The sequence below is a fragment of the Zootoca vivipara genome, chromosome 13 (assembly GCF_963506605.1).
Source record: "Zootoca vivipara chromosome 13, rZooViv1.1, whole genome shotgun sequence".
NCBI lineage: Eukaryota > Metazoa > Chordata > Lepidosauria > Squamata > Lacertidae > Zootoca > Zootoca vivipara.
Window position 1 is genome coordinate 50,568,868 of NC_083288.1, and position 26,124 is coordinate 50,594,991.

The 26,124-nt window shown below is 53.0% G+C and overlaps 2 protein-coding genes across 8 annotated transcripts in view; one reads left to right on the forward strand and one right to left on the reverse strand.

Moving 5' to 3' along the window:
* The window catches only part of ZBTB4 (zinc finger and BTB domain containing 4), a 47,124-nt gene that overhangs the window by 7,390 nt on the left and 13,610 nt on the right, over positions 1-26,124 (forward strand). Inside the window, exon 1 of one of the 7 annotated variants that reach the window (XM_060281909.1) lies at positions 5,630-5,654. The exons of 2 other annotated variants lie outside the window; for them this stretch is intronic. The gene's annotated coding sequence lies outside the window, so the exon portion shown is untranslated. 4 more of the 7 variants (XM_035134646.2, XM_060281906.1, XM_060281907.1 and 1 more) reach the window with 4 other exon arrangements.
* SLC35G6 (solute carrier family 35 member G6) lies at positions 7,372-8,455 on the reverse strand. Its single transcript, XM_035134649.1, has one exon. The coding sequence runs from the start codon at positions 8,453-8,455 to the stop codon at positions 7,388-7,390; it is 1,068 nt and encodes a 355-aa protein (XP_034990540.1). The 3' UTR covers positions 7,372-7,387.

Below are 26,124 nucleotides of genomic sequence, written 5' to 3' on the forward strand. Positions count from 1 at the left end.
AAATGTTGTCCCTATTTTCAAAAAGGGGAAAAGAGAGGACCCAAACAATTACCGCCCAGTCAGCCTGACATCAATACCAGGAAAGATTCTAGAGCAGATCATTAAGCAAACAGTCTGTGAGCACCTAGAAAGAAACTCTGTGATCACTAAAAGTCAGCATGGGTTCCTGAAAAATAAGTCATGTCAGACTAATCTGATCTCATTTTTTGACAGAATTACAAGCCTGGTAGATGAAGGGAACGCTGTGGATGTAGCCTATCTTGATTTCAGCAAGGCCTTTGACAAGGTGCCCCATGATATTCTTGTAAAGAAGCTGGTAAAATGTGGGCTAGACAATGCTACCATTCAGTGGATTTGTAACTGGCTTACTGACCGAACCCAAAGGGTGCTCATCAATGGCTCCTCATCCTGGAGAGTAGTGACTAGTGGGGTGCCACAGGGTTCTGTCTTGGGCCCAGTCTTGTTCAACATCTTTATCAATGACTTGGATGATGGGCTTGAGGGCATCCTGAGCAAGTTTGCAGATGACACCAAATTGGGAGGGGTGGCTAACACCCCAGAGGACAGGATCACACTTCAGAATGACCTTAACAGATTAGACAACTGGGCCAAAGCAAACAAGATGAATTTTAACAAGGAGAAATGTAAAGTACTACACTTGGGCAAAAAAAAAATGAAAGGCACAAATACAGGATGGGAGACACCTGGCTTGAGAGCAGTACATGTGAAAAGGATCTAGGAGTCTTGGTAGACCACAAACTTGACATGAGTCAGCAGTGTGATGCAGCAGCTAAAAAAGCCAATGCAATTCTGGGCTGTATCAATAGGAGTATAGCATCTAGATCAAGGGAAGTAATAGTACCACTGTATTCTGCTCTGGTCAGACCTCACCTGGAGTACTGTGTCCAGTTCTGGGCACCACAGTTCAAGAAGGATACTGATAAGCTGGAACGTGTCCAGAAGAGGGCAACCAAAATGGTCAAAGGCCTGGAAACGATGCCTTATGAGGAACGGCTTAGGGAGCTGGGTATGTTTAGCCTGGAGAAGAGAAGGTTAAGGGGTGATATGATAACCATGTTCAAATATATAAAAGGATGTCATATAGAGGAGGGAGAAAGGTTGTTTTCTGCTGCTCCAGAGAAGCGGACACGGAGCAACGGATTCAAACTACAAGAAAGAAAATTCCACCTATACATTAGGAAGAACTTCCTGACAGTAAGAGCTGTTCGGCAGTGGAATTTGCTGCCAAGGAGTGTGGTGGAGTCTCCTTCTTTGGAGGTCTTTAAGCAGAGGCTTGACAGCCATCGGTCAGGAATGCTTTGATGGTGTTTCCTGCTTGGCAGGGGGTTGGACTGGATGGCCCTTGTGGTCTCTTCCAACTCTATGATTCTATGATTCTATGATTCTAACTGGATGCCTATGGGAAGCAGGCAAACAGCACTTGGGCGCAACGGCTTTCTTCCCGTTTGAGTTCCTCCGCAACTGGTTCTCGAAGGCCTTTTCTCTTGAAGATATCCCTCAAAGCAGTGGAGGTTTAGGGTCAGTTTTTTTCTTCTCTGACATGGGTGACCTTCCCATGTGGACAAGCCCCATCCGCTCCTCATTTCACTCTACAGCAGGTGCAGAAACTGCCTTCTTGACCCACTCTTGGGCTCCTCTGCTCCAGCCGCTGGAGCCTGCCTTTGCATGCAGAGTCCTTAGCTCCCTGAGGGTTTGAAACCCATCGGCTCCCCTCACCTGGTTTAGCCGGCCAGCGGAAGCCGTTTCCATGGTGTGGCTGCTGCCGCACGCTGACAGCTTCTACAAGCTACAGGTTAGAGCTGAGGGCTGATCAATTACAGAGATGTGGATAGTGGAAGCGAGAAAGGTAAGGATGGAAGGGAGGAGGAGACTGGCAGGAGCAGCAAGTGTGGCCTGGTGGTTATAGATTGTCAGAGAGACCAGGGTTTGACTCCCCATGTAGCTCGTAGCTCATGCCGTCTGATCTTGGGGCCGGTTGCTGCCCTTCTGAGCCTAGCCTGCCTCACAGGGTTGTCGTGAGGCTACAACCGGAAGGGGAAGACCTGTGTGCGCCACTGAGTAGAGGCAGGATCTAAATAATAATAATAATAATTATTATTTATTATTTATACCCCGCCCATCTGGCCGGGTTCCCCCAGCGGCTTCCAACAAAATATTAAAACACAGAAATCCATCAAACATTAAAAGCTTCCCTAAACAGGGCTGCCTTGAGATGCCTTCTAAAGGTCTGGTAGTTGTTGTTCTCTTTGACCTCTGGTGGGAGGGCATTCCACAGGGTGGGTGCCACTACTGAGAAGGCCCTCTGCCTGGTTCCCTGTAACTTGGCTTCTCGTAGCGAGGGAACCGCCAGAAGACCCTCGGTGCTGGACCTCAGTGTCCGGGCAGAACGATGGAGGAGGAGACGCTCCTTCAGGTATACTGGACCGAGGCCGTTTAGGGCTTTAAAGGTCAGCACCAACACTTTGAATTGTGCTTGGAAACGTACTGGGAGCCAATGTAGGTCTTTCAGGACCGGTGTTATGTGGTCTCGGCGGCCGCTCCCAGTTAACAGTCTAGCTGCCGCATTCTGGGTTGTAGTTTCCGGGTCACCTTCAAAGGTAGCCCCATGTAGAGCGCATTGCAGTAGTCCAAGCGAGAGATAACTAGAGCATGCACCACTTTGGCGAGACAGTCTGCGGGCAGGTAGGGTCTCAGCCTGCGTACCAGATGGAGCTGATAAACAGCTGCCCTGGACACAGAATTGACCTGCGCCTCCATGGACAGCTGTGAGTCCAGAATGACTCCCAGGCTGCGCACCTGGTCCTTCAGGGGCACAGTTACCCCATTCAGGACCAGGGAGTCCTCCACACCTGCCTGCCTCCTGTCCCCCACGAACAGTACTTCTGTCTTGTCAGGATTCAACCTCAATAGAAAAACATAGCAAAAGCTGTGCGTGTAGCCGAACGCCTTGCAATGAACCAAGTGCCCTTGAGAGAGAGTAAAACTAGGCCTGCACATCCCATTCTCCGCCCCCTTGCTCAGAATCCGGATGCTTTTGCAGGACACCGACAGGAAAATGCCAGCGAGCTCGGCAAGGCAGGCAGGGGTGGGTGGGTGGGTGGGTGTCCTGCCTTGCAAGCTTCCAGGCCTTGGCCTGGCATGGTCACTGAGGAGGGGAGCCCCTTCCTGTCCTGGCAAGTCCTGCTTCAGCCAGCGAGCCGCCAGAGGGCAGAATGGCGGCGAGGCCTGAGCTGAAGGCGGGGATCCATTTGCATGCAGCTGCCGCTGTGCCAAAAGCAGAGCTGCCTCAGCTCTCCCTCTGCTAAAAGTCGGCCTTAACATTCGGAGAGGGAAGTCAAGGGGCCGAGCCGCTTGCGTGGGTTTTGCTGCATGGCACAGGTGACACTTTGCCTTAGAATCTTAGAATCATAGAGTTGGAAGAGACCACAAAGGCCATCCAGTCCAACCCCCTGCCAAGCAGGAAACACCATCAAAGCATTCTTGACATATGCCTGTCAAGCCTCTGCTTAAAGACCTCCAAAGAAGGAGACTCCACCACACTCCTTGGCAGCAAATTCCACTGTCGAACAGCTCTTACTGTCAGGAAGTTCTTCCTAATGTTGAGGTGGAGTCTTCTTTCTTGTAGTTTGAATCCATTGCTCCGTGTCCGCTTCTCTGGAGCAGCAGAAAACAACCTTTCTCCCTCCTCTATATGACACCCTTTTATATATTTGAACATGGCTATCATATCACCCCTTAACCTTCTCTTCTCCAGGCTAAACATACCCAGCTCCCTAGGCCGTTCCTCATAAGGCATAATTTCCAGGCCTTTGACCATTTTGGTTGCCCTCTTCTGGATACGTTCCAGTTTGTCAGTATCCTTCTTGAACTGTGGTGCCCAGAACTGGACACAGTACTCCAGGTGAGGTCTGACCAGAGCAGAATACAGTGGTACTATTACTCCCCTAGATCTAGATGCTATACTCCTATTGATGCAGCCCAGAATTGCACTGGCTTTTTTAGCTGCTGCATTCACACTGCTGCCTTGTCTGGGGTGTGCGATGGGGGAGCCCTGGTTGGGTTGGGGCTGCTGCGAAATCTTCCTTATTCTCTGGAGCCAGCCAGTCGTTCCTTTTTCACTTGTCAGCCGTGTCGGCAAAGGTTTGTTTTCTCCTCCTTTCTGCATCCTTACAGTTTCCTGTTTTGCTTTTCAGGTTGTCAGAAAAAGCACACAGGCAGCTGGCAAAACAGTGCAAATACCCCCCCCCCAAAAAAACACCTCCCCAAGTCACACTTCTGTGGTCCCACGTGAATCGGGATGCGAGCTTGTTTTGCATCGCCCGTTCCCCCCCTTGCTGGCAGAACAGGACAGTGGCAGAAATGAGAGGGCGTGCTTTGCTAACCTGGTGCCCTTGGGCTGCTTCAGATTCCCAACTGAGCTCAGCCCCGGCAGGGAGCAGCCTTTTGGGCTTGCTGTCGGAAGCATCCCCAAGGGCACCCGAGCTGAAGGCAGATCTGCAGTATCAGTTTTGGGGTGGCGGAGCAGGGGAGTCGATTATGGATGCCTCCCTCCGATGGAATGAGTCAGCAGTGTGATGCAGCAGCTAAAAAAGCCAATGCAATTCTGGGCTGCCTCAATAGGAGTATAGCATCTAGATCTAGGGAAGTAATAGTACCACTGTATTCTGCTCTGGTCAGACCTCACCTGGAGTACTGTGTCCAGTTCTGGGCACCACAGTTCAAGAAGGATACTGACAAGCTGGAACGTGTCCAGAAGAGGGCAACCAAAATGGTCAAAGGCCTGGAAACGATGCCTTATGAGGAACGGCTTAGGGAGCTGGGTATGTTTAGCCTGGAGAAGAGAAGGTTAAGGGGGGATATGATAGCCATGTTCAAATATATGAAAGGCTGTCATATGGAGGAGGGAGAAAGATTGTTTTCTGCTGCTCCAGAGAAGCGGACACGGAGCAATGGATTCAAACTACAAGAAAGAAGATTCCACCTAAACATTAGGAAGAACTTTCTGACAGTAAGAGCTCTTCGGCAGTGGAATTTGCTGCCAAGGAGTGTGGTGGAGTCTCCTTCTTTGGAGGTCTTTAAGCAGAGGCTTGACAGGCATATGCCAAGAATACTTTGATGGTGTTTCCTGCTTGGCAGGGGGTTGGACTGGATGGCCCTTGTGGTCTCTTCCAACTCTATGATTCTATGAATGCCTGACCAAATTCAGAATGCTGCAAAGCGTGGAGTTGGGAGGGACCCCCAAATGTCATCCATCCAACCCCCCCCCCCGCAATGCAGGAATGGGAGCTACGGAATCCCTGACCCAGTGCTGCCCAACCTCTGCTTAAAAGTCTCCAGTGAAGGAGTCTCGCACCTCCGAACCGCTCTTGCTGCCCAAAAGTCCTTCCGAATGTTCAGTTGGAATCTCCTTTCTTGTACAGTGGTACCTTGGCACTCGAACGGCTTGCCTCCCCGAACACCGCAAACCCAGAAGTGTTCCGGTTTGCAAACGTTTTCCGGAAGCCGGGCGTCCCGACACGGCTTACGCTCGAGTGCAGGAAGCTCCTGCAGCCAATCAGAAGCCGCCCCTTGGTTTTCGAATGGTTTCAGAAGTCGGAACAGACTCCCAGAACGGATTAAGTTTGAGAACCAAGGTACCACTGTAATTTGAATCTGTTGGTTTGGGTCCCGCCCTACGAAGGTAGCTTCTGCCGTTTCCTTGTTCAGCTCCGGGATGAGAAGTTTGTGGCCTGGGTGCTGCAGAGTCCGTTTAATGACGTGGCCTCGGCTAGAGTTCCAGACTAATTTATAGACTGTTGGGCTAGGTGGACCCAGACCTGGTCAAGCCATGCCCAAACTGTGTTCTTACCACTTATTTGGGTGGCAACTCCCATCAGTGACAATAACATATAAGATGTTTGCAGCCAGATCAGGCCAAGGGGACCCCACTCTGGTCCTGCACTGTGTTCTCTTAGTGGCCAACCAGATGCCCGCCAAAGCCCACAAGCAAGACCGGAGCACAAAACAATTGGCATGCCCATGTGTGGTGCCTGGAAAGTGGTGTTATTCAGGGGCACATGCCCTTCGAAGCCACATCAATGGGTGCCCGTCGCTACAATCATGTGGGAGGGAGTTCCGCAGTTTAACGCTGTGTGTGACGATGTCCTTCCTTTTGCCTCTCCTGTATTGTCCACCATTTTCCACCCTACAAATTCATACAGGGATGGTGAACCTTTTAGAGACCGAGTGCCCAAACTGCAACCCAAAACCCACTTATTTATCGCAAAGTGCCAACACGGCAATTTAACCTGAATATCTCATTTTTTTCTGTGCGTTTCACGTTTCTTCTTTATGACTGCTGTTGTAATAGATAATCCTACATAAAAAGTTATTGCATTACACTCGTCATTAAATTATCTTTCCATTGATACCAAATTTTATGGTATAACTCAGTGCTTTTTTTTTCCTTAAAAAATGTTTAGGGGTACTCTCATTTTGACTGAAGAAAATTGCCACCAGGGAAAAAGAAACACAGTTCAAATCGGGGGCGGGTGGGAATACAGTGAATTTCTTCTCCTGTTAAATTCACAAAAGGTTTAGGAGTATGCGTCCCCCCCTGAGTCCCCACGGAAAAAAAAACACTGGGATTACTCCAAAACAAAGTGGTGGTATGAGCCATCAAACCTTGAAAATACTTTTTTTCCCCAGAAGGTTCCACAATTTTGGCCACTAGTGTACACTGGAGGGCTGTACTAAGAGCCACCCTCTCCCAAATTTTTAATATGAGATAAGAATAATTGTCTCCGCACATGCAGATAAATATAAAGAAATAAATAAACCAGCCAGATGGGGCGCGATTGGCTCTTTCTTCCGCTGCCATTTGATCGCAGCCTCCACGGAATGAATTTCTCTGTTGGCTTCCAGGGAAAAGCCCAGCGAACACGCAAACCCAGCAGCCCCTTCTTAGGTCGCCATCTTTATATGCTTCCTGACCTGGGAGTTAAGGCCTGCTGAACTCGAGGCGGCTTACTCCCGAGTAAGAAAAACAGGCTGGTGGGAGGCCCTGCCGCATCAAAAGTCAGTCAATGCCTGTTCAGCCCCTCAATTCTCGCCAGGCGCTGAACCCGCTTTCTGAGATGCAGGTGGACCCCAATAGTTGTCCCAGCCAAGTTATCTAGTGTCCATTGGCCTTTCCTTAGAAAAGGTCATTGGGTTGTGGGGCCGTTTTTCACACATGTCCAAAAGGCAACGAACGGCTACCTTGTCCGAAGCCTCACCACCATCTTATCAGTTGCAATGCCCTCCCTGGCTGGACATTTGGACGTCCCCTGCTTCCGGTCCCACCTCCTGCAGTCTGGAGTCTCTCGAAGCTCCTGCCCTGCCTCAGCTATTTGCCGTCCTTCAGCTGGACGATGGTCTCCTCCTCGTCTTCGGCCGCGTCACAGCTGATGTTCTGGGCCGTGATGATCACTATGCTCCCGAGGATGACCCCCGCCCCCATGATGTCAAAGGGCGTGACGGCCTCGCGCAGGACGTAGTACTGGACCGCCAGCGTCACCACCACCTCGGAGTGCAGCACGGCGCACACCAGGGCCGGGTGCGCCTTGGTCACGGCGTAGCTGGCGCACAGGAAGGAGACCAACGCCAGAAAGCTGATGGCCGCCACGCAAGTCCAGGTCAAGGGGTCCAGGGGCATGACGGGCTGCTGCAGGAGGAACATGGCCGGTGAGCACACCAGGCTTCCCACCACGCCGAAGAGGAAGGCCACCGTCATCAGCTTGGCCGGGAACTCCAGGGCCCGGAAGATGACCAGGCCGAGGGCCAGCGCCATCCCTCCGAGGCAGGCCAAGGCGTAGCCGAAGGTGTCGTACAGCTGGGTGCTCTTGTCGAGGTCCAGCAGGTCGGGCACCACCATGATGATCAGGCCCAGGGTGCTGCCCAGCAGCCCGAACCAGTCGTACCCCGTCAGGCTGCCGTTCTCGATGCAGAGCGCCAGCAGGACGGAACAGATGGTCGATGAGCCCTTGCGGACGGTGGCGGCGTTCCCGCTGGGCACCACCATGAAGGAGCTGTAGGCGCAGCCAATGGAGATGACATTGATTGAGGCGTGGAGGAGCGTCCGCTGGCGGGCCTCCGGCGGCCCGAAGCAAGGGGCCTTCTGGCAGCGCAGGTAGCACGCAAAGAGGAGGTGCAGGATGCAGCGGAAGAGGAGGATCTCCAGCGAAGGGATGCCTGAGGCCTCGTTGGCCATGCGCGTGAAGGGCGCCACGAAGCCGGCCGGCACGCCGCCCCCCAACAGCGCCACCAGCAGGCCCTTCATGCTGTCGGACAGGCGGTAGCGGTTCCAGGGCGGGCGTCGTGGCGGGGGCGGCGGGGAGCAGGGCGGGGGAGAGAAGCGCAGGAGGTCGGCCACCGTCCAGGCTGCTCGGCCGGAGGGCCCCGGGGGAGACGCCATGGGCAGGAGTGCCTAAAGATGGCTGGGAGCCAGCGGGTACCTGCAGGAGAGGGTGGGGAAACAGAGGGAGGTTGTTTATCAGCTCCATCTGGTACGCAGGCTGAGACCCTACCTGCCTGCAGACTGTCTCGCCAGAGTGGTGCATGGTCTAGTTATCACCCGCTTGGACTACTGCAATGCGCTCTATGTGGGGCTACCTTTGAAGGTGACTCGGAAACTACAACTAATCCAGAATGCGGCAGCTAGACTGTTGACTGGGAGCGGCCGCCGGGACCACATAACACCGGTCCTGAAAGACCTACATTGGCTCCCAGTACGTTTCCGAGCACAATTCAAAGTGTTGGTGCTGACCTTTAAAGCCCTAAACGGCCTCGGTCCAGTATACCTGAAGGAGCGTCTCCAACCCCATCGTTCTGCCCGGACACTGAGGTCCAGCGCCAAGGGCCTTCTGGCGGTTCCCTCGCTACGAGAAGCCAAGTTACAGGGAACCAGGCAGAGGGCCTTCTCGGTAGTGGCACCCGCCCTGTGGAACACCCTCCCACCAAAGGTCAAAGAGAACAACAATTACCAGACCTTTAGAAGGCATCTCAAGGCAGCCCTGTTTAGGGAAGCTTTTAATGTTTGATGGATTTCTGTATTTTAATATTTTGTTGGAAGCCACCCAGGGTGGCTGGGGGAACCTGGCCAGATGAGTGGGGTATAAATAAATTATTATTATTATTATTATTATTATTATTATTATTATTATTAAGCGAGGCCAGGTGTCTCTGTCCGAGTGGCACACCTCTGCCGCTAGCTTTTATGCACCTGCCCAGTTTCTAAACAAGCCCGCCTCGGGGGAGTGTTGTGAGGCCAGAAATAAGTTGCAAGTAAGGAGAGACGGGGGCTGTTTTAAGTGAAAACTTATTTCCCAACCATCAATTTAGGGTTTTAAGCCAGATTCCCCAACTTGTAGTCTGATGAAACTCCAAACCCGCCTGCTTGTCTACTCAGACGGGCAGTGAGTCTCAGAAATGGAGTCTTAAGTTAACCAAGCAGTGGCGTAGCCACGGGGATGGTTGCCCTGGGTGCAAAGATCTTAGGGGCACAAAATTTCCAAAGGGAAAAAAGAGATAATAGTAATAATAACTAAAAAATAGCATGCCCTCCCCCTCACACAGAAAATCTCCCAATATTTGTGAGGGCAGAATGAGGAGTGGATTTGGGCAACAGTCAGGTGCGAGGGCGCCCTCTGCATGGGCTTACCCGCTCCCAAACAACCCCTTGTCCTGTTCCCCCACTGTACTCAACCCTCACAGGTGCTGCGGCTGCCACTTGTGCAGGCCGCAGAGTTATTGCCCCTTTTGTAGCAGCAGCTGAGGATCCTTGCCTTGCCCCGGGCCCAGGCAACCCACGCTATGCCACTGTAACTGAATGTGAAATTAAAACTTTTTATGTAGTTAGGAGAGTTGAGAGGACCGTTTTCAAATATTAAGAGCGTAAGAACGGCCTTCTGGATCAAGCCAATAACCCATTTAGTCCAGCATCCTGTTCCCACAGTGGCTATCCTGTGGGAAACCCGCAACCAGGATTCGAACGCAAGAGTCCTTTGCTCTCCTGCGTTTTCCAGCAAATGGCATTCAGAAGCATGGCTGCCTTAAGTTTTGGAGGCAGAGCACAGGAGCTCCCAATAGCCTTACTCCTCCAGGAACTTGCCCATTCCTCTTCTGATGGGTGGCCATCACTGCCTCCTGTGGCAGGGAGTTCCAGTTTAACTGCACCCTGCTAGGGTTTTTGGGATAGATTGTGAATTCTGCAACCAGTTCCCCAATGCTGTGCCTGGGCTAGGACTGGACCATTGGACCAGCTTTCTCATTTGCTTTCCATCCATGACCACCAAATTGTCTGCTATCTGCCCTCTTCCTTGTTTCCCCTTATAATCTGTTTTTGTTCTTAATAGTTTTCTTTATTCAATCCATTTACATACCACCCTTTCTCAAGGTGGTGTGCATCGTTCTCCTGCCCATTTTATCACCCAACAACTTTAGATTCATAGAATTGTAAGAGTTGGAAGGGACCCCATGAGTCATCTAGCTCAACCGCCTGCAACATTGTCAGGTAGGTTAGACTGAGAGATGGGGACAGACCCCCAGGTCACCCAGTGAGCTTCACGACCAAGAGGGATTCAAACCCTGGTCTCCCAAGCCACAGTCTGACACCCTAACCATTATGCCGCATACCCAGTGATTCTCTTTGAAGTCTACCTTTCCTTTCTTGAGCTCAACCACCTGCCTAATATTCCTGGGGTGGGTGGGTGGAGCAGTGAGCCAAGGGCATCCCGTGATCTTCCACAGGGCAGGGATTTTCTCACGGAGAAAGCTGCCCGAATCGGACCACAGTGGTCTGTCCAGCTCAAGTGTTGTCCCTGCCGAGTGGTAAGATTTCAGAGAGGCTTCACCCCCAGCCCTACCTTGTCATGCCGTCGGAGTCTGAACCCAGTGACTTCTGCATTCAACGCAGGTATACCAAAGAACCGGGGCTCTTCCTCCATGTTTCCTAGGGTCAGGAGTGCGGGGTGACTGTAAGCCACCCCTTTCTCTCCCACACCGATCTGATCCTACCTCCCCTCCTACACTGTCTGTTGTCAGGGCGTCTGGGTTCTATGCCTGGATTCTAGAAGGGTGGGAATCTAGTGCTCTGGGTGCCATGGAGCTGTGCGGGGGGGGGGGCAGAGGCAGCATTTCTGAAGTCCTCTCCCCCCCCCGTGACTCGGGGAGCAGGGATGGAAAAGAGAAAAGAGCGGGGCTTGTAGAAGGAGCCCTCCCCAACTCTCCCAGCCCCCACCTACCTTCACAAACACAACACCTCCTCAAATCGCCTAGCCTGGCTCCCTTGCCTGGAAGAAATTGTGATGTCATCCTGCCTGCCTGCGCCACTATGACATCATGCCCTCAGGGCCTCTTCCCCCAGGCTGGAGTCACTTCCTTGGCATCTGTAAGGAATGAACAGGTCTACCCCAAAGGAAGTTAAATGGGATGATGGATGGGTGGTGGTGGTTTTTTTCTTCCCCTCCAGGGTTCTGCAACCCAACGCCCTCCAGGTGTTTTTGGAATATAAGGCTGTGCTTGCCGGAGCTGTGGCCCAAAACATCAGCAGAGCACTAGGCTGGGGGAAGCTGTTGGAGAGGCTCTCTAGCAATGGCCTCGGTCCAGTATACCTGAAGGAGCGTCTCCACCTCCATCGTTCTGCCCGGACACTGAGGTCCAACACCAAGGGCCTTCTGGCGGTTCCCTCGTTGCGAGAAGCCAAGTTGCAGGGAACTAGGCAGAGGGCCTTCTCGGTGGTGGCGCCTCCCCTGTGGAACGCCCTCCCAACAGATGTCAAAGAGGAAAACAACTACCAGACTTTTAGAAGACATCTGAAGGCAGCCCCGTTCAGGGAGGCTTTTAATGTTTAATAGATTACTGTGTTTTATTTTCTGTTGGAAGCCGCCCAGAGTGGCTGGGGAAACCCAGCCAGATGGGCGGGGTATAAATAAATTATTATTGTTATTGTTATTGTTGTTGTTGTTGTTGTTGTTATTATTATTATTATTATTATTATTATTATTAAAGAAACCACCTGAGTTAATTCGCTCCAGTCTGTAGGCCTCTGGAATCTGTGCTCCTAGGCCTGAAATATTCAAGTGAGGACTAGAGTGCCTTAAAACATATGCAGAATGCCTTTTGCTCCTCTCTGTTGTTGTTGGCATCTGTCTGTCTGTCTCCAGAAATACTGTAATGGAGTGCACCTTCAGGGGTGAAGTCAAACCGCTGCATTAGCAGCACTGAATGACCTCTCTGGGGCACAAGCCTGGGCAGTGTGTGGGGAGGTCCTGGGCTGCCCTGAAGACCTCTGGAGCTCGCTGATGTGGTCCAAAGGAAAGCAGAGCAAGACGTTTGACACCAGCTTGGCTGCAGGATCCTGCCGGAAGGAGGCATGCAAGGCGCCATCCAACCATTTTAGGGACTCCATTCCAGGAGGGTTTACCCCTGAGCCTTTTCTTCTCCCAAAGATATCCTGCAAGGCAGTGGAGATTGAGGACCAGAGTTTTCCTTCTCCGAGGTGGGCTCCCTTCCCAGGCCCCACCTGCCCCTCGCTTCCCTCTACATCAGGGGTAGGCAACCTAAGGCCCGAGGGCCAGATGCGGCCCAATGGCGGCCTCAATCATAGAATCATAGAGTTGGAAGAGACCACAAGGGCCATCCAGTCCAACCCCCTGCCAAGCAGGAAACACCATCAAAGCATTCTTGACATAATGGCTGTCAAGCCTCTGCTTAAAGACCTCCAAAGAAGGAGACTCCACCACACTTCTTGGCAGCAAATTCCACTGCCGAACAGCTCTTACTATCAGGAAGTTCTTCCTAATGTTTAGGTGGAATCTTCTTTCTTGTAGTTTGAATCCATTGTTCCATGTCCGCTTCTCTGGAGCAGCAGAAAACACAACCTTTCACCCTCCTCTATATGACATCCTTTTACAGTATATATTTGAACATGGCTATCATATCACCCCTTAACCTTCTCTTCTCCAGGCTAAACATACCCAGCTCCCTAAGCCGTTCCTCATAAGGCATCGTTTCCAGGCCTTTGACCATTTTGATTGCCCTCTTCTGGACACGTTCCAGCTTGTCAGTATCCTTCTTGAACTGTGGTGCCCAGAACTGGACACAGTACTCCAGGTGAGGTCTGACCAGAGCAGAATACAGTGGTACTATTACTTCCCTGATGCTTTTGAATTATGGTGCTGGAGGAGACTCTTGAGAGTCCCATGGACTGCTAGAAGATCAAACCTATCCATTCTTAAGGAAATCAGCCCTGAGTGCTCCCTGGAAGGACAGATCGTGAAGCTGAGGCTCCAATACTTTGGCCACCTCATGAGAAGAGAAGAATCCTTGGAAAAGACCCTGATGTTGGGAAAGATTGAGGGCACTAGGAGAAGGGGACGACAGAGGACAAGATGGTTGGACAGTGTTCTCGAAGCTACGAACATGAGTTTGACCAAACTGCGGGAGGCAGTGCAAGACAGGAGTGCCTGGCGTGCTATGGTCCATGGGGTCACGAAGAGTCGGACACGACTAAACGACTAAACAACATTACTTCCCTGCCTGCAGATGGTCCGGGAATCAGCATGTTTTTACATGAGTAGAATGTGTCCTTTTATTTAAAATGCGTCTTTGGGTTATTTGTGGGGCATAGGAATTCGTTCACCATCCCCCCCCCAAAAGTCTGCCCCCCCCACAAGGTATGAGGGACAGGACCGGCCCAGGGCTGAAAAAGGTCGCTGACCCTGCTCTACAGCACATTCAGAAACTGCCCTTTTGACCCACACTTGGTCTCGCCCGCTCAATCACAGCTTATGTACAGCTGGGATAAGAATAAAACAACGATAAGAATAAATCCATGCTTGAGGGTAGATAATTGTGGTACAGTGGTTAAGGTTGTTTGGCCAGGACCTGGGAGACCAGGGTTCAAATCACTTGTGGGTCATGAAGCTCAGTGGGTGAACTTTGGGAACATCTGTGTCTCCCAGTCTGTCCAACCTACTGTTGTTGTGGAGTTATTAAACGAGGAGGGGAGAAGCTTGCCCAACACCTTGAGCTTCTTGAATGAAAAAAATGTGGGATATAAATGCAAATAATAATAAGAATAGACTTAGAATCATAGAATCATAGAAACAGAGTTGGAAGAGACCACAAGGGCCATCCAGTCCAACCCCCTGCCAAGCAGGAAACACCATCAAAGCATTCCTGACATATGCCTGTCAAGCCTGTCAAGACTTTGACCTCTGAATTTCTCTTGTAAGACATTTGCACTTTGAGGCTGCAGTTTTATACATGGGAAGAAGCCCCATTGAAGGTTGTGTAGGTGGCTCAGTTTTCCTTGAGGTAGACCCGCAACTGCCCCTATTCATTTCAGTGTGCCCATCTGAGTAGAACTGACGTTTGATACACCCCCAAGGGGCCTTGTTTGCAGAGGGCTGCCCTAGAGAAGGGGCGGCAGCTTCCAGAAAACCGACTTACTTCCGAGGAAGCCCAATTCTACAATTACCCTGTTTCTTTTCCTTTGTATCTGCATACACCAGTCAAGAGTTTGTGTCGTCCTGGCGCGTGAAGGCGGAAAGGAACTCTGCACATGCTCAGTGGCACCTCCCAGAAGCCCTGCTTGCTTCCGAGTAAGCCCCAATTCACAGTATATTTGCCCCCTCTCCCTCTTCTTTTGTTGGCATCGAGAGGTGTATGCGTTGTAAGGTTACGCGCAAGGCGGGGGCGAAAAGTCACTCTGCACATGATCGGTGACACCTTCCAGAAACCCTACCTGCTTCCGAGTAAGCCCCGTCTCACAGTATCTCCCGCCCCGCTCTCCCCTTTATTCCGTTGCCATCCCCCGAGTGCGTTGTGCTTACGCGCGAGGGCGAAAAGGCGCTCTGCACATGATCAGAGGCGCCTCCCTTTGCAGGGACGAACGCGGGGGGAGGGTTACGCGTGATTCGAAACCGCGTGTCTTCTCTTCCCGCACCCCGCACCGCAGCCTCCCCAGACCCTGCCTGGATGTAGGCAAGCTCTCCCGACGTGCGCACTCGCTCGCTGGCTTCTCCTGGGGGGCGTCCCGGGGGCCGGAGGGCTGGCCCGCACCGAGGGCGAAGTTGCGTGCGGCTGCCGCGGCGGCGCCGAGGCTGAGCCGCTCCGACTCGGCTGAGCCTGCGATGATGTCAGAGGGGGAGGCAGCGGCGGCGGCGGCTGCGGGCTGAGCGGAGCGCCGGAGCCAGTGGAGAGCGCGGAGCGGCGGCGGCGAGCGAGGGGAGCGGCGTCCCGTGCCAAGCAGGCTGCGAGCATGAATGGCGGGGCGAGAAGACTCCATCTTGGGCTGCCTCGCCGCGTCGCTGCAGCAGCAGCAGCAGACACGCAGGTAGGGGGCTCGCCGACCCGACGGGGGGAGCCTCCTACCCGAGGCGCCCCGGTCCCGTGCGCTCCCCTCGGGGCGCGCAAAACAAGGACGAGGCTGCCCGCGGGCGCCCGGAGAGGGCCCCAGCCAAGCGCCCTTACCCAAGGCGGCCTGCTCCCCTGGATCGCCAGCTGGGGTGGGGTTGGGGTCGGTCGGGGATCGTCCCGGGGCCCCGCGATGTTTGGGGAGGGGTGTCCTAATGGGGCGCACGGCGACGGCACTTTTCTCCCCGCGACGCGCGCCAAGATCGCCGCCGGGGCGCGCCGCTCTCCAGCCAGCTGCGTAATTGGGCATCCGGATCTCCGGAGCTGGGGAGGGAGGGGGTTCGCGCCAGTCCCGGGAAAGAACCGAGGGACATCCCACCCCCCAACAAACAGACCCAACCACCCAAGAAAGGGAAAGTTTTTTCCTCCTGTCAGGGCGGGGGTTCTAGAACTCTCCAGGCGCTCGGAAAGAGGTCGGCCCGGGGATTCAGGAACAGGGGGTGCGGGTTGGGGAGAGCCTGCTTGGCTGGGTGTGTGTTTTTCGGGGGGGGGGAGCGGTGCAGCGAAAGAGGAGGCGAATCTGCGCATTTAGCATCCTCACCACGAATTGCATGTTTCGATCTCTCTCTTTTGGAAGGGGGCGGGAGGAATGGACGGGAGAGACCTTGAAGGGTCTCCGCCCCCCCCCCCCTTATTCCGGAAATGACCCCTGGGCGATCCGGGATATTTTTTGGACCCCTGGGCCGAAAATTCGGGCCTGTGGTAGTGGATCTGGCTTTCTTAATTTTAATTCTGGAAGGTACCCTGATATATATATACATAGAGAGAGAGAGGATTCCGCGGCTTTTCTGCAGCCATCCTATACACTGGATCTGGGATCCTAGCGAGCGGAGCTGCGCACTTGTGCGCGCGGGGTGGAGGCGAGCAGCGGTAGGTGCCTCCGGTGGCTTCGGGCGATTCTCTTCGGCTGCTGGGATGGCACGAGGCTCACGCACTCCTGTGCTTCTCATGGGTTAAAAGAGAGGCGTTGGATCTCGGCGGGGGATCCTTTTTTGGAAGTGTTCGGGGCGACCTGGATATTTGGGGGTTAGAAAAGGGATCTCCGCTTGCATGGAGTTTTTTTGTGTGTGTGCAAAAATATTGGCAAAGGGCGAGTTTTGAAGAGGATATGTGTTTGGGAATGGGGATGGGCACCCTCGAACAGCACCCCACCCCAACATGAAGGGCAGCGGGAGGGGGGGAGAGGCTGTGAGGGTGACCTCATTAGAAGGGATCCTGGCTCAGCCTTCATCTCTTCACCTGGTCTTCTCCTCCGTTCTCTCTTCTGCAAGGAACGCGGAGGGTTAACGTGGCTGAGGCTCTGGTTGTTTTCCTGACCCGACAGCGCTCACCCTAAGCCCAAAACAGCGCAGGCTTGGTGCACCTCAGAAGTTTGCCTCCCGCCGATCGCCCACAGCGGCCGTGGTCCCAGCTTTTCAGGCGCTGATCAACCTGCCTCACGTACATCCCCATGTGCCGTTTCTCAGACCTCCCTTTGCCAATCCGGTGCCTCCCGGAGGTTTTGGACGACTGCTCCCACCAGCCCCCGCACTGCCCTCAAACCCCCGGAGGGCACCAGGTTGGCAGAGCCTGCCTTAGATCCCTGCATTGCAGGGCGTTGGGCTAGAAGACCCTCGGGGGTCCCTTCCAATCCTACCATTCCGTCAGGAAAAACACTGCCTGTTATTGACACTGACTCCTTCCTTCGTAATCTGTTTACCTCCAAAAAAACATCTCGCGTGTCTTGGGTGTGCGTGTCACTCTCCGGTGCCGTCCCGTTCCTCACGACAACCTCGCCACACACCTGTCGGAGCCTTGTGCTCACCGTGTTCAGCAGACCCTTTGTGTTTACCGTTATGCCCTCTCGCTTCGCCTGCCTTTCTTGTATGTGCCTCAGACCTGTTTTCCCTATCTCCCACTCCTGTGACAAATACGTGCCGAATCCTAAACAGAAACCTCCGAGCCATTTTTCTAGGCCTGAGGCAGAAAATCCAAACTGGGTGTCACGCCAAACCTAGCTAACATCAGCACCCTCCATTCATGTTGTTATTAATTCATTCGTATTTCGTCTTTCCTCCAAGGTGGCGTACACCGGCCCCTCCCTTTTGTCCTCACAACAACCCTGCGAGGTGTGCTAGCCTGGGAACAGACAAATGTCCCAAGGTCACCCAGCAGCGAGCCTTGTGACTTAGTAGGGAGTTGAACCCGGCCGTCTCAGGCCTTAGTCCATTACTCTAACCACTATGCTGCACTGCGGGCATCTCTGCCTTGTGTGAGGGCCCTGCTCTTTGCAACCGGCCTGCTCTCCGTTCCTCCTCAGTCATGCCCTCCCCAGCCAGGGTTGGGGAAAATATTTCACATTTTTGGTGGCCGATCTCAACTTTCAGCGGGAAGTAAGAGGGAAGATCAGGGTCACATCCAGATTCCTTTTAGCGGCGCTGTTATGAAACCCTGAGGCTGGGGATTTCCCCCCTCTCAAACTGGCTTTATTAACCCCATATTCCTTAGGCCATCATTGCAGCGTCATTTCCACACACACACACACATCTTGCACGTAAGCTTACATACAAAATTATTCCCGTCTGGTATCTTCTCTTTGCCACCAAACACACCCTCTCGACACGCCCCCTGCCCTCATTTCACTCACATTTATTTCTTTTGGTTTTTTCCTTTTTTCCACCCCACCTTTCCTTCCAAGGAGCTTAAGCGCATGGTCTTTCACCTCCCCAGTTTATTCTTACAACACCCCTGCAAGGTAGGCTGGGCTGAGAGAGGCAGCGGTTGGCCCCAAGGTCGAACCCGGTGAGCTTTGTGGCTGTGGGGGGCAGGGGAGGATTTGAACCCTGGCCTCTTAGCCCGACACTCCTAACCCAGGCTTCCTCAACCTCGGCCCTCCAGATGTTTTTGGCCTACAACTCCCCTGATCCCTAGCTAGCGGGACCAGTGGTCAGGGATGATGGGAATTGTAGTCTCAAAACATCTGGAGGAAGCCTGCTCTAACCACTGCACCACACTGTTTGTAAGCATCGTCCTCACCCGCGTTCCCCTCTCGCTGGCACCCTCTCCTGCCGCAAACCCTTAACGCTCTTCTCTGGCCCTATTAGATGCCCCTGCCTGCACCCCTCACTTAACGCTTTCTCCTCTCACAACCTGGCCACCTCTTTCGCACTCGGGGCTCCGTGCAGGTGCAGAGCGAGAGGCCGTCAAATGCACGGCCGCATGAGGTGACACGTATGAGGATGTGTGTCCCCCCCCCTCGATCCCATAAGAGCAGCCCTGCGCGTGCAGGAGAATGTGGCTGTGAGCGGATGTCCGTGCCGAGTGCGTAGCCGAGAGGCTTGTTTTGTTTTGTGGATGCGCAGAGCTCTCTGGTGCGCACATGCTTACGAACGACGGTGTGCCTTTCTCCCCTGCCCAAAAACGGCCGACCCCAGCTTCTGTGTTTGTCTGTGAGCTTTTGAAGGGTCTGCGACGCAATGGGGGAAGATGGATGCGTGCAAATCTACACCCCCCCCTTAAAAAAAACACCAAACAAGCACTTTGGGTTAGCTTCTTGGGATATCGGTAAAGGGTAGAAAACAGCCACTTGCTTTCCTGCGTTTGAAGGGACCTGTTTTTAAGAAGCATGTTTTGAGACCTGTTTGCCTTTTTTTTCTGGGGGAGGCGGGTGGCCCCTGCAGCCCTGCTCCTAGCCCGAGTGTGGCCCCCACTCCCCGGAGGACCGCAGGGCTGGCGCAGGCCAAGCAGTGAGGAAAGGTTTGCCAAGGCCAGGCAGCTCGGCCGCGAAGCTCGCCGGGTGACCTTGGGCCCGTCCCTCACTCTCGGGCTAACCTGTCTCTCAGGGTCGTGGCAAGGATGTCACTAAGAAGAGCTGCGTTTGCCAGCTTGAGCTCTTTAGAGGAAAGATGGGATCTAGAGAGACTAAAGAATAGAATTGCAGAGTTGGGAGGGACCCCCAAGGGTCATCTAGCCCAACCCCCTGCAATGCAGGACACTTTTGCCCAATGCGGGGCTCGAACCCACGACCCTGAGATTAAGTGTCTCGTGCTCAACTGACTGAGCTATCCCAGGACAGAAAATACACAAACCTGACACAGCCCCTTTGCAGCCCTTCGGGTTCAGTATGTCGTTCTTTCCCATTCCCCTTGCATGTTGGAGATTTTAACATTTTTTAAAAAAAATCATTTTAAAATAGGGGAAAGTATGCTTTAAAAATAAAGTACCGTGCTATAATTCGCGTGAAAATGTTGCTGAACCAAACGGGTGCACATGTGGGGTAAATCGCTATTATCCCTCTTCCCCACCCACCCCCATTTTACAGGTGGGCGGAGTGAGGACCGAGAGAGAAGGGTTGGCCTGACGCCCCCTCTGAGTTCATGGAAGAGGTGAGGTTTGAACCCAGGACTTCATGATCGTGGCTCAGTCGGTCACTTAGCCACTAAACCGGGGAAAGGATGGTGGGTGCCAAGCAAGCTGGCCTAGTGAGGGGCGTGGCCTGGAGAAAGGGGGTGTGGCCTTTGGAGCGTTTCGTGGGCCGTATAGGAGGACTGGAGGGCCGCGTTCGAAGGGCAGCGCTCTCATTTTCCATCTGTTTTAACACCAGTATTTTGGAGCCAAACAAGGCCGTAGGAAACCCGGCAATCTGACCAGTGTGTGTGTGAATATTGCGTAGGAAGAATAGGCCGGGCCCCACGAGATTTTGCCTGTGGTTTCCATTTTACACGGACGCCCTCCCTGCGAGGGGCTCTTGCGTGGCCAGCCGGCAGCCATCTTGTCCCGGTGCCAGCCCTGGCGGAGGGCATTTCCAGGGGACACTGTGGCTGGGCTGGGCTGTGTTTTCCCTGGAGGGCTTCCAACCTCCTTCTGATCTCCATTGTTACGCTGGCTTCTTGTTGTTTTTCTCCTCTGCCGTCGGGTTTTGTGCTGCCTCATTGCTGCGTGAGCCCGGCCGGCCTCCCCCTTGCTTGTTTGCTCGCTAGCTAGCAGGAAGACGTTCTGCCTCTCTCCGAAAAGGTCATTCTTCCAGGCAAAGCATTTCCAGGCCTTCACTCAAAACCAAAACGTTGCATGACAGGCCCCTAGCTAGGACATGGAACACAACTTTAAAGCTGGGTGTTAAAGAGGCTTTGACGCAGATAAGGCACTCCCGAACCGTCCTCCGTGCTCCTGAATCTAGGGGCTTCTGAATCGGAGCACCCACTCCCGGATTCGCTGCAGGGTTGGAATTTGGGGTCCGGCGGGTCATCTAGTCCAGCCCCCTGCAATGCAACATCGTTTTCCCCCGGGAATGTGCCGCTCTTCCACACGCACACCCTGGTTACTCTGAAGAAATTATTTTAAAGGGGTTGGGTTTCACACACATACCCCTCCTGTCATCCGTGTGTTTTTTTTCCCCGAGGAGGGTTTGGGGTTCAGAATGGCGAATCTGCTTGCAGGCTTCCCGTAGGCTAGAGGTTTTGGGGAGACTGTGGCCCCCCCTGACTATGGACAGTGCCCCACAACCAGGGTTAGAAATCAGCCAGGTGTGTTCTCCCACTGGCGTGGGTCTAATTCAGGCCCGTGGAGATCTCTGGGTGCCAGGTTGACGACGGACATCCCCCTCCGGCTGGCGCCTCCAGCTTTCTTAAGCAGGTGAGCAGAAGAGCTCATTTACTGTCGCCGTTCCCCCCCCCCCGCTCAGTTAATCCCCACAACAACCCTGAAAGGTAGGCGAAGAGGCTGCGACTGAGTCCCAGGTCCCCCAGGGAGCCTCGTGACTGAGTGGGGTTTTGAACCCTCATCTCCCTGGTCCCAGTCCGACACTCTAACCCAGCCTTCCTCAACCTCGGCCCTCCAGATGTTTTGAGACTACAATTCCCATCATCCCTGTCCACGGGTCCTGCCTGCTAGGGATCATGGGAGTTTTAGGCCCAAAACACCTGGAGGGTCGAGGTTGAGGAAGCCTGCTCTAACCCATGGGTAGGCAGACTAAGGCCCGGGGGCCGGATCCAGCCCATGGATGGTCCGGGAATCAGCGTGTTTTTACATGAGTAGAATATGTCCCTTTATTTAAAACTAGCTGGCCCTGCACGCGTTGCTGTGCGTTAGTCTGTGAAATGGAGGGTAATAGCCCCCCTTCAGATCCCCCTGAGTCGAGGCGAGATACTTTGGAGAGGGCAGGTTTCATCCCTGTGTCTCCCCCCACCCTGTTCTGACCCATTACGTATCCCTGCTCCCTATTGCCCCCCCCCCACATCCCCTCCAGGCAGGCCCCTACCTCCACTTGGCAATGTTGGTTATTTGGTGGGGGCCTAGGGGTCTGATAATGGCCGCCTTGGTGGTTTCAGTTGCTTGGTTGATGATGTCATTTGGTTTGTGGGTGTGGCTTAGATTTCACAGGAAGGGAGGGGTGGAGGAGGGTACTACGCCACTTGAGGGTGCTGTTTGACTTGGTGGAAAACCAGGTCTATACCTGCCCAGGTGTGTGATTTGAGGGATTTTTGTCCCCAACAACGCTCGGGGAGTGGCCTGGATTGTTGTGTCAAAATTTCAGGACGATTGGTCAAGCAGTTACGAAGAAAAGTGGAAAACGCAGTTTCACGATTTTTACATTTTTATATATATAGATGCATCTCTGGGTTATTTGTGGGGCCTGCCTGGTGCTTTTACATGAGTAGAATGTGTGCTTTTATTTAAATGCATCTCTGGGTTAGTTGTAGAGGATAGGAATTCGTTCCTTTTTTTTCCCCCTTCAAAATATAGTCCGGCCTCCCTCAAGCTCTGAGGGACCGTGGACCGTCCCCCTGCTTAAAAAGTTTACTGACCTCTGCTCTAACCACTACACCCCACTGCCTTCCTAGAGTCCTTCTGCTATGGGGCAGCTCTATAAATTAAGTAGGTAAATGAATATGCGGAAAGCAAAATGCCACTTAGAAAAGATCTGGAATATTTTCCTTGACGCTTGCATTTGCTTCATTCCAGATGGTTTTATTTGATGTTTAATGTGTCGCAAACCGCTTTGAGGTCGTTTCTTTAAACAATGCAGCAGTATAGAAAATAGAATAAAAATAAAAAATAACAACAACAAAAATAGCATTGCTTTGGGGCTTCTGTTTGTGTGTTTATCTTTAAAGATTGCCACGCTGCTTTAGTGGCTCTCAAAAGAACGAGGAGAACGACGACGTGTCTACTCAGAGTAGCCCCATATAAATTACTAAACCCAAGCTAGCATTGTCCCTTAATTTCGGCAGGCGTGTTCCAAGAAGCACTGGCTGCCACCCAAAAATACAGAATGAAACAAGTCATTTTTTACTTTAAAAACAACCTCTGTTTACAAAACAACATGCTTTGTTTCTCGTAGCTGTAGTTGTTAATTGCGCATACTCCTTGCTCAGAGGGGGCAATTCGGCGCATTATTGAGTTGTGTATTTTGGCCAGGGGTGTATGTATGTGTGTAACCTGGTCTGGAGGGAGCAGGCGACGATATTCATAGAATCATAGAGTTGGAAGAGACCACAAGGGGCATCCAGTCCAACCCCCTGCCAAGCAGGAAACACCATCAAAGCATTCTTGACATACGCCTGTCAAGCCTCTGCTTAAAGACCTCCAAAGAAGGAGACTCCACCACATTCCTTGGCAGCAAATCCCACTGCCGAACAGCTCTTACTGTCAGGAAGTTCTTCCTAATGCTTAGGTGGAATCTTCTTTCTTGTAGTTTGAATCCATTGCTCCGTGTCCGCTTCTCTGGAGCAGCAGAAAACAATCTTTCTCCCTCCTCTATATGACATCCTTTCATATATTTGAACATGGCTGTCATATCACCCCTTAACCTTCTCTTCTCCAGGCTAAACATACCCAGCTCCCTAAGATTTTGCTTGAGGGGTGTGTGGTCTTTGCTATTTCAAGGCCCACCCCCCACCCTACCCCCGCATCTGGTTGCAGGAGCATTTTTGGGTCACACTCCTTCCCTTTATTCCCACGCCCAATGATGGAATGCATGTGCTGTGCTAGCGCATTGCCGCTGGGTTAAGATTTTGGGCGCTGCAAGCATCTTGAGACATCCCAGTACACGACAGCATCATCTGCGGGTGCTCGGAAGACTTTTTTTGTGCCAGAGAGATCTTGCAATAACTGGGGGGTTATTATTTTTATTATCTTCGCACATTTGCATTGGGTTCACTGTGGGGATTGCCTGTGGAAATGTGCAAACAGGCCTATTGGTGCGATTTTTATTTTTAAGACTGTGCGCATCTGCAGAACGCCGAGTGTTTTTTTCTTAGGCGGTTTTTCTTTAGTCCCTGTAAAAAACGGGGGCCGTGGTGGCGTGTTGCGTTGGAGGAGATGAAGGAACCGGCATGACGTCATGGCTGACTTGACCAATTGCAGCTCGGAATCTGTTCCGTGCCTTTGCTCGCCGACATACCAATTGGCTACGGTTGTCACGAGTCTCCACTTCCCCCAGATAAGCAGTTGTGTCAATATCCTCGGCCCGGGATAATAGATGGGAGCCTTCCCTCCCTTTTTCCAGGACCCGAGTTCAAGATCTTGCAGCTTGCTCTGCAGCAGGACCTTTCCTGACCCCTCTCAGAGCTGCTGGATGGAGCTGGCTGTTGCCCAGGAGGACTCCAAGCCTCCGTCATTGGGGTCTTAAGCGACTTCCTTTGCCGATGGCTTGGCCAAGGAAAGGGAGCCGAAGTGTTTGATGTTTCTATGGCGACGCCTGGTGTTGTTTTTCGGTTAATGATTTGCGAGCGCTTGGCTACTTCCTTTGGCTTTGGAAGGGATTTTCTTGTCTTTGCTTGAAAGGGAAAAATAATCCGTCAAGAGTTATTTATTAGCTCCATAACGGCATCGGCTGGACACCGCCTGACGCACAGTTACGTCAGGCGGCGGCTGTCCGTCAACACCCCCCTTCCACCTTAACTACAGCTGACTTGCACCCCTTGTTGTGATTTCCCCTCTCCTCGGAGCTTCGCCAGAATTGTACCCGACTGCACCACTTAGCACGTGCCCTAACAGTATTTCTGAACCCTTGCCCTCTGGACTGCAATGATCTTAGGCTCTGCCTAAGACGTCTCCCATCAGACTGCGGCTGTAAGATGCGCAGAGAAAGCTCCCCGGCTGCCTTCTTTTTGCGCGGCTCCGATGATGCACATAGCGCCATTATATTTCAGATTTCCTGCAAAATCGACGCAGGGTGCACCCTGTCACCCTCCTCTTTTCCTCCGGTCCCCAGAAGCACACCCTCTTGAGACATCGGCCTCCACTCGACACACTCCAACCCGGCCGTCGTCATCTCGCGCTCCTGACCACCTTGCCCGTTCTGGAATCGCATCATGCCTCCCGCATGTCAGACGCAGAAACCCACTTCCTTCGCCGCTGCCGAGGGCTCCCCGCACAGGCCGAATCCAATTGGGTGACGCCTCTTGGCCTCTCGGCCTGACCCACATACCGAAACAGCGTCCGGCTTGCTCCTGACGGACACATAACACCCGCCGTTTTGCAGAGGAATGCGGACCCACGCGGACCCCTTCTGCAGCTGACACCCAAGACACCTGAAGCCCATTTCGGCCCGACGGTGTCGGTGTGGCGGATCGCGTCCCCGTCTTTGGTTACGCCCGTCTGTAACACCCGACAACACGCGTGCAACAGGCTGCAGATCCCAGCACACACACGCTGACGCAGGCCTATCACAGCGATCCTGGCGCCCCGGCCTGTTGCGCAGCAAAAGTTACGCTGCCTGGACCGTCAGGCAATGACTCTTGGAGGCTGTGGCCTCTCTGGCAGCCAGGAAGGGCTTTTTAATTCTCCTCTCCTCTCCTCTTCCGCCCCCTCTGCCCTCCTGCCTTGCTGCATTCTTCTAGTGCTCAGCTTGGGAGGAGGATGTTAACACAAGGCCGTCTGCGCTGCTGGCTCTCCGGAAATGGCAGGGGATTGGGTTCCTTTGGCTGTGCAAGCTCGGCGGCTCAGCTCTCCCCACCGCTCGCGGGGAAAGCTTCGATTCAGGGAGGGGAAATCCGCGGGGTAGGGTCTTGGGATATTCCTCGACTTTGGGGTTTTCTGAAAGCAGAGCAGGCGGTTGTCTGGTGGGAAGGGAGCCAGGCCTTGAGGTCCCGTGGCGAGAGGGTTATGGCATCTCGTGCTTAGAAGCAGAATTGAACCCAAGCCTGCTGGAGTCGCAGCAAGGCCTTCTGAGTGTTCTGGATTCGAATCCAGGACTTGGTTTTAGAGGGGCAGGCAGGTGGTTTGTGGCCCAAAGCTAGTGAAAAACTGGTGCCCCCTCCTATGTGAATGATGCGCAGAAGAGGCAGCCAGCAAGACGGGGAAAGGGAGAACCGATTTTCCCCACTCTGAGCCGCACAACCTTTTTTTAAAAAAGTCTGCAAATCTGTGCTCAAAGGGGAACCGAAATAGCAACTCGGCAGGCTGGTGACATCCTTTATTTTATTTTAAGGTTTCTCGATTTTTCAGGAGGAAAATTGAGGCTTCGAGCCTCTCTCGCTGTTCGCTCCCAGCATCTGCCATTTAATATGTGACTCTTTTTTTTGTAATCTAAATGTACTGAAACCTGTAAGTTTGGGCTGGAAGGTGTTAATCACAAAGTCCTTTTTACTGTGCGAAAGGGGCAAATTTTCCATGATGTACATATGAGGAACGGATACAACTTTTCTGCCGAAATGGCGGGCAAGCGTTCAGGGAAAGGTGATG

Bases quoted from the DNA above. Each gene is read 5' to 3' on its own strand.
- SLC35G6 (XM_035134649.1), bottom strand. From the start codon at position 8,455: ATGGCGTCTCCCCCGGGGCCCTCCGGCCGAGCAGCCTGGACGGTGGCC.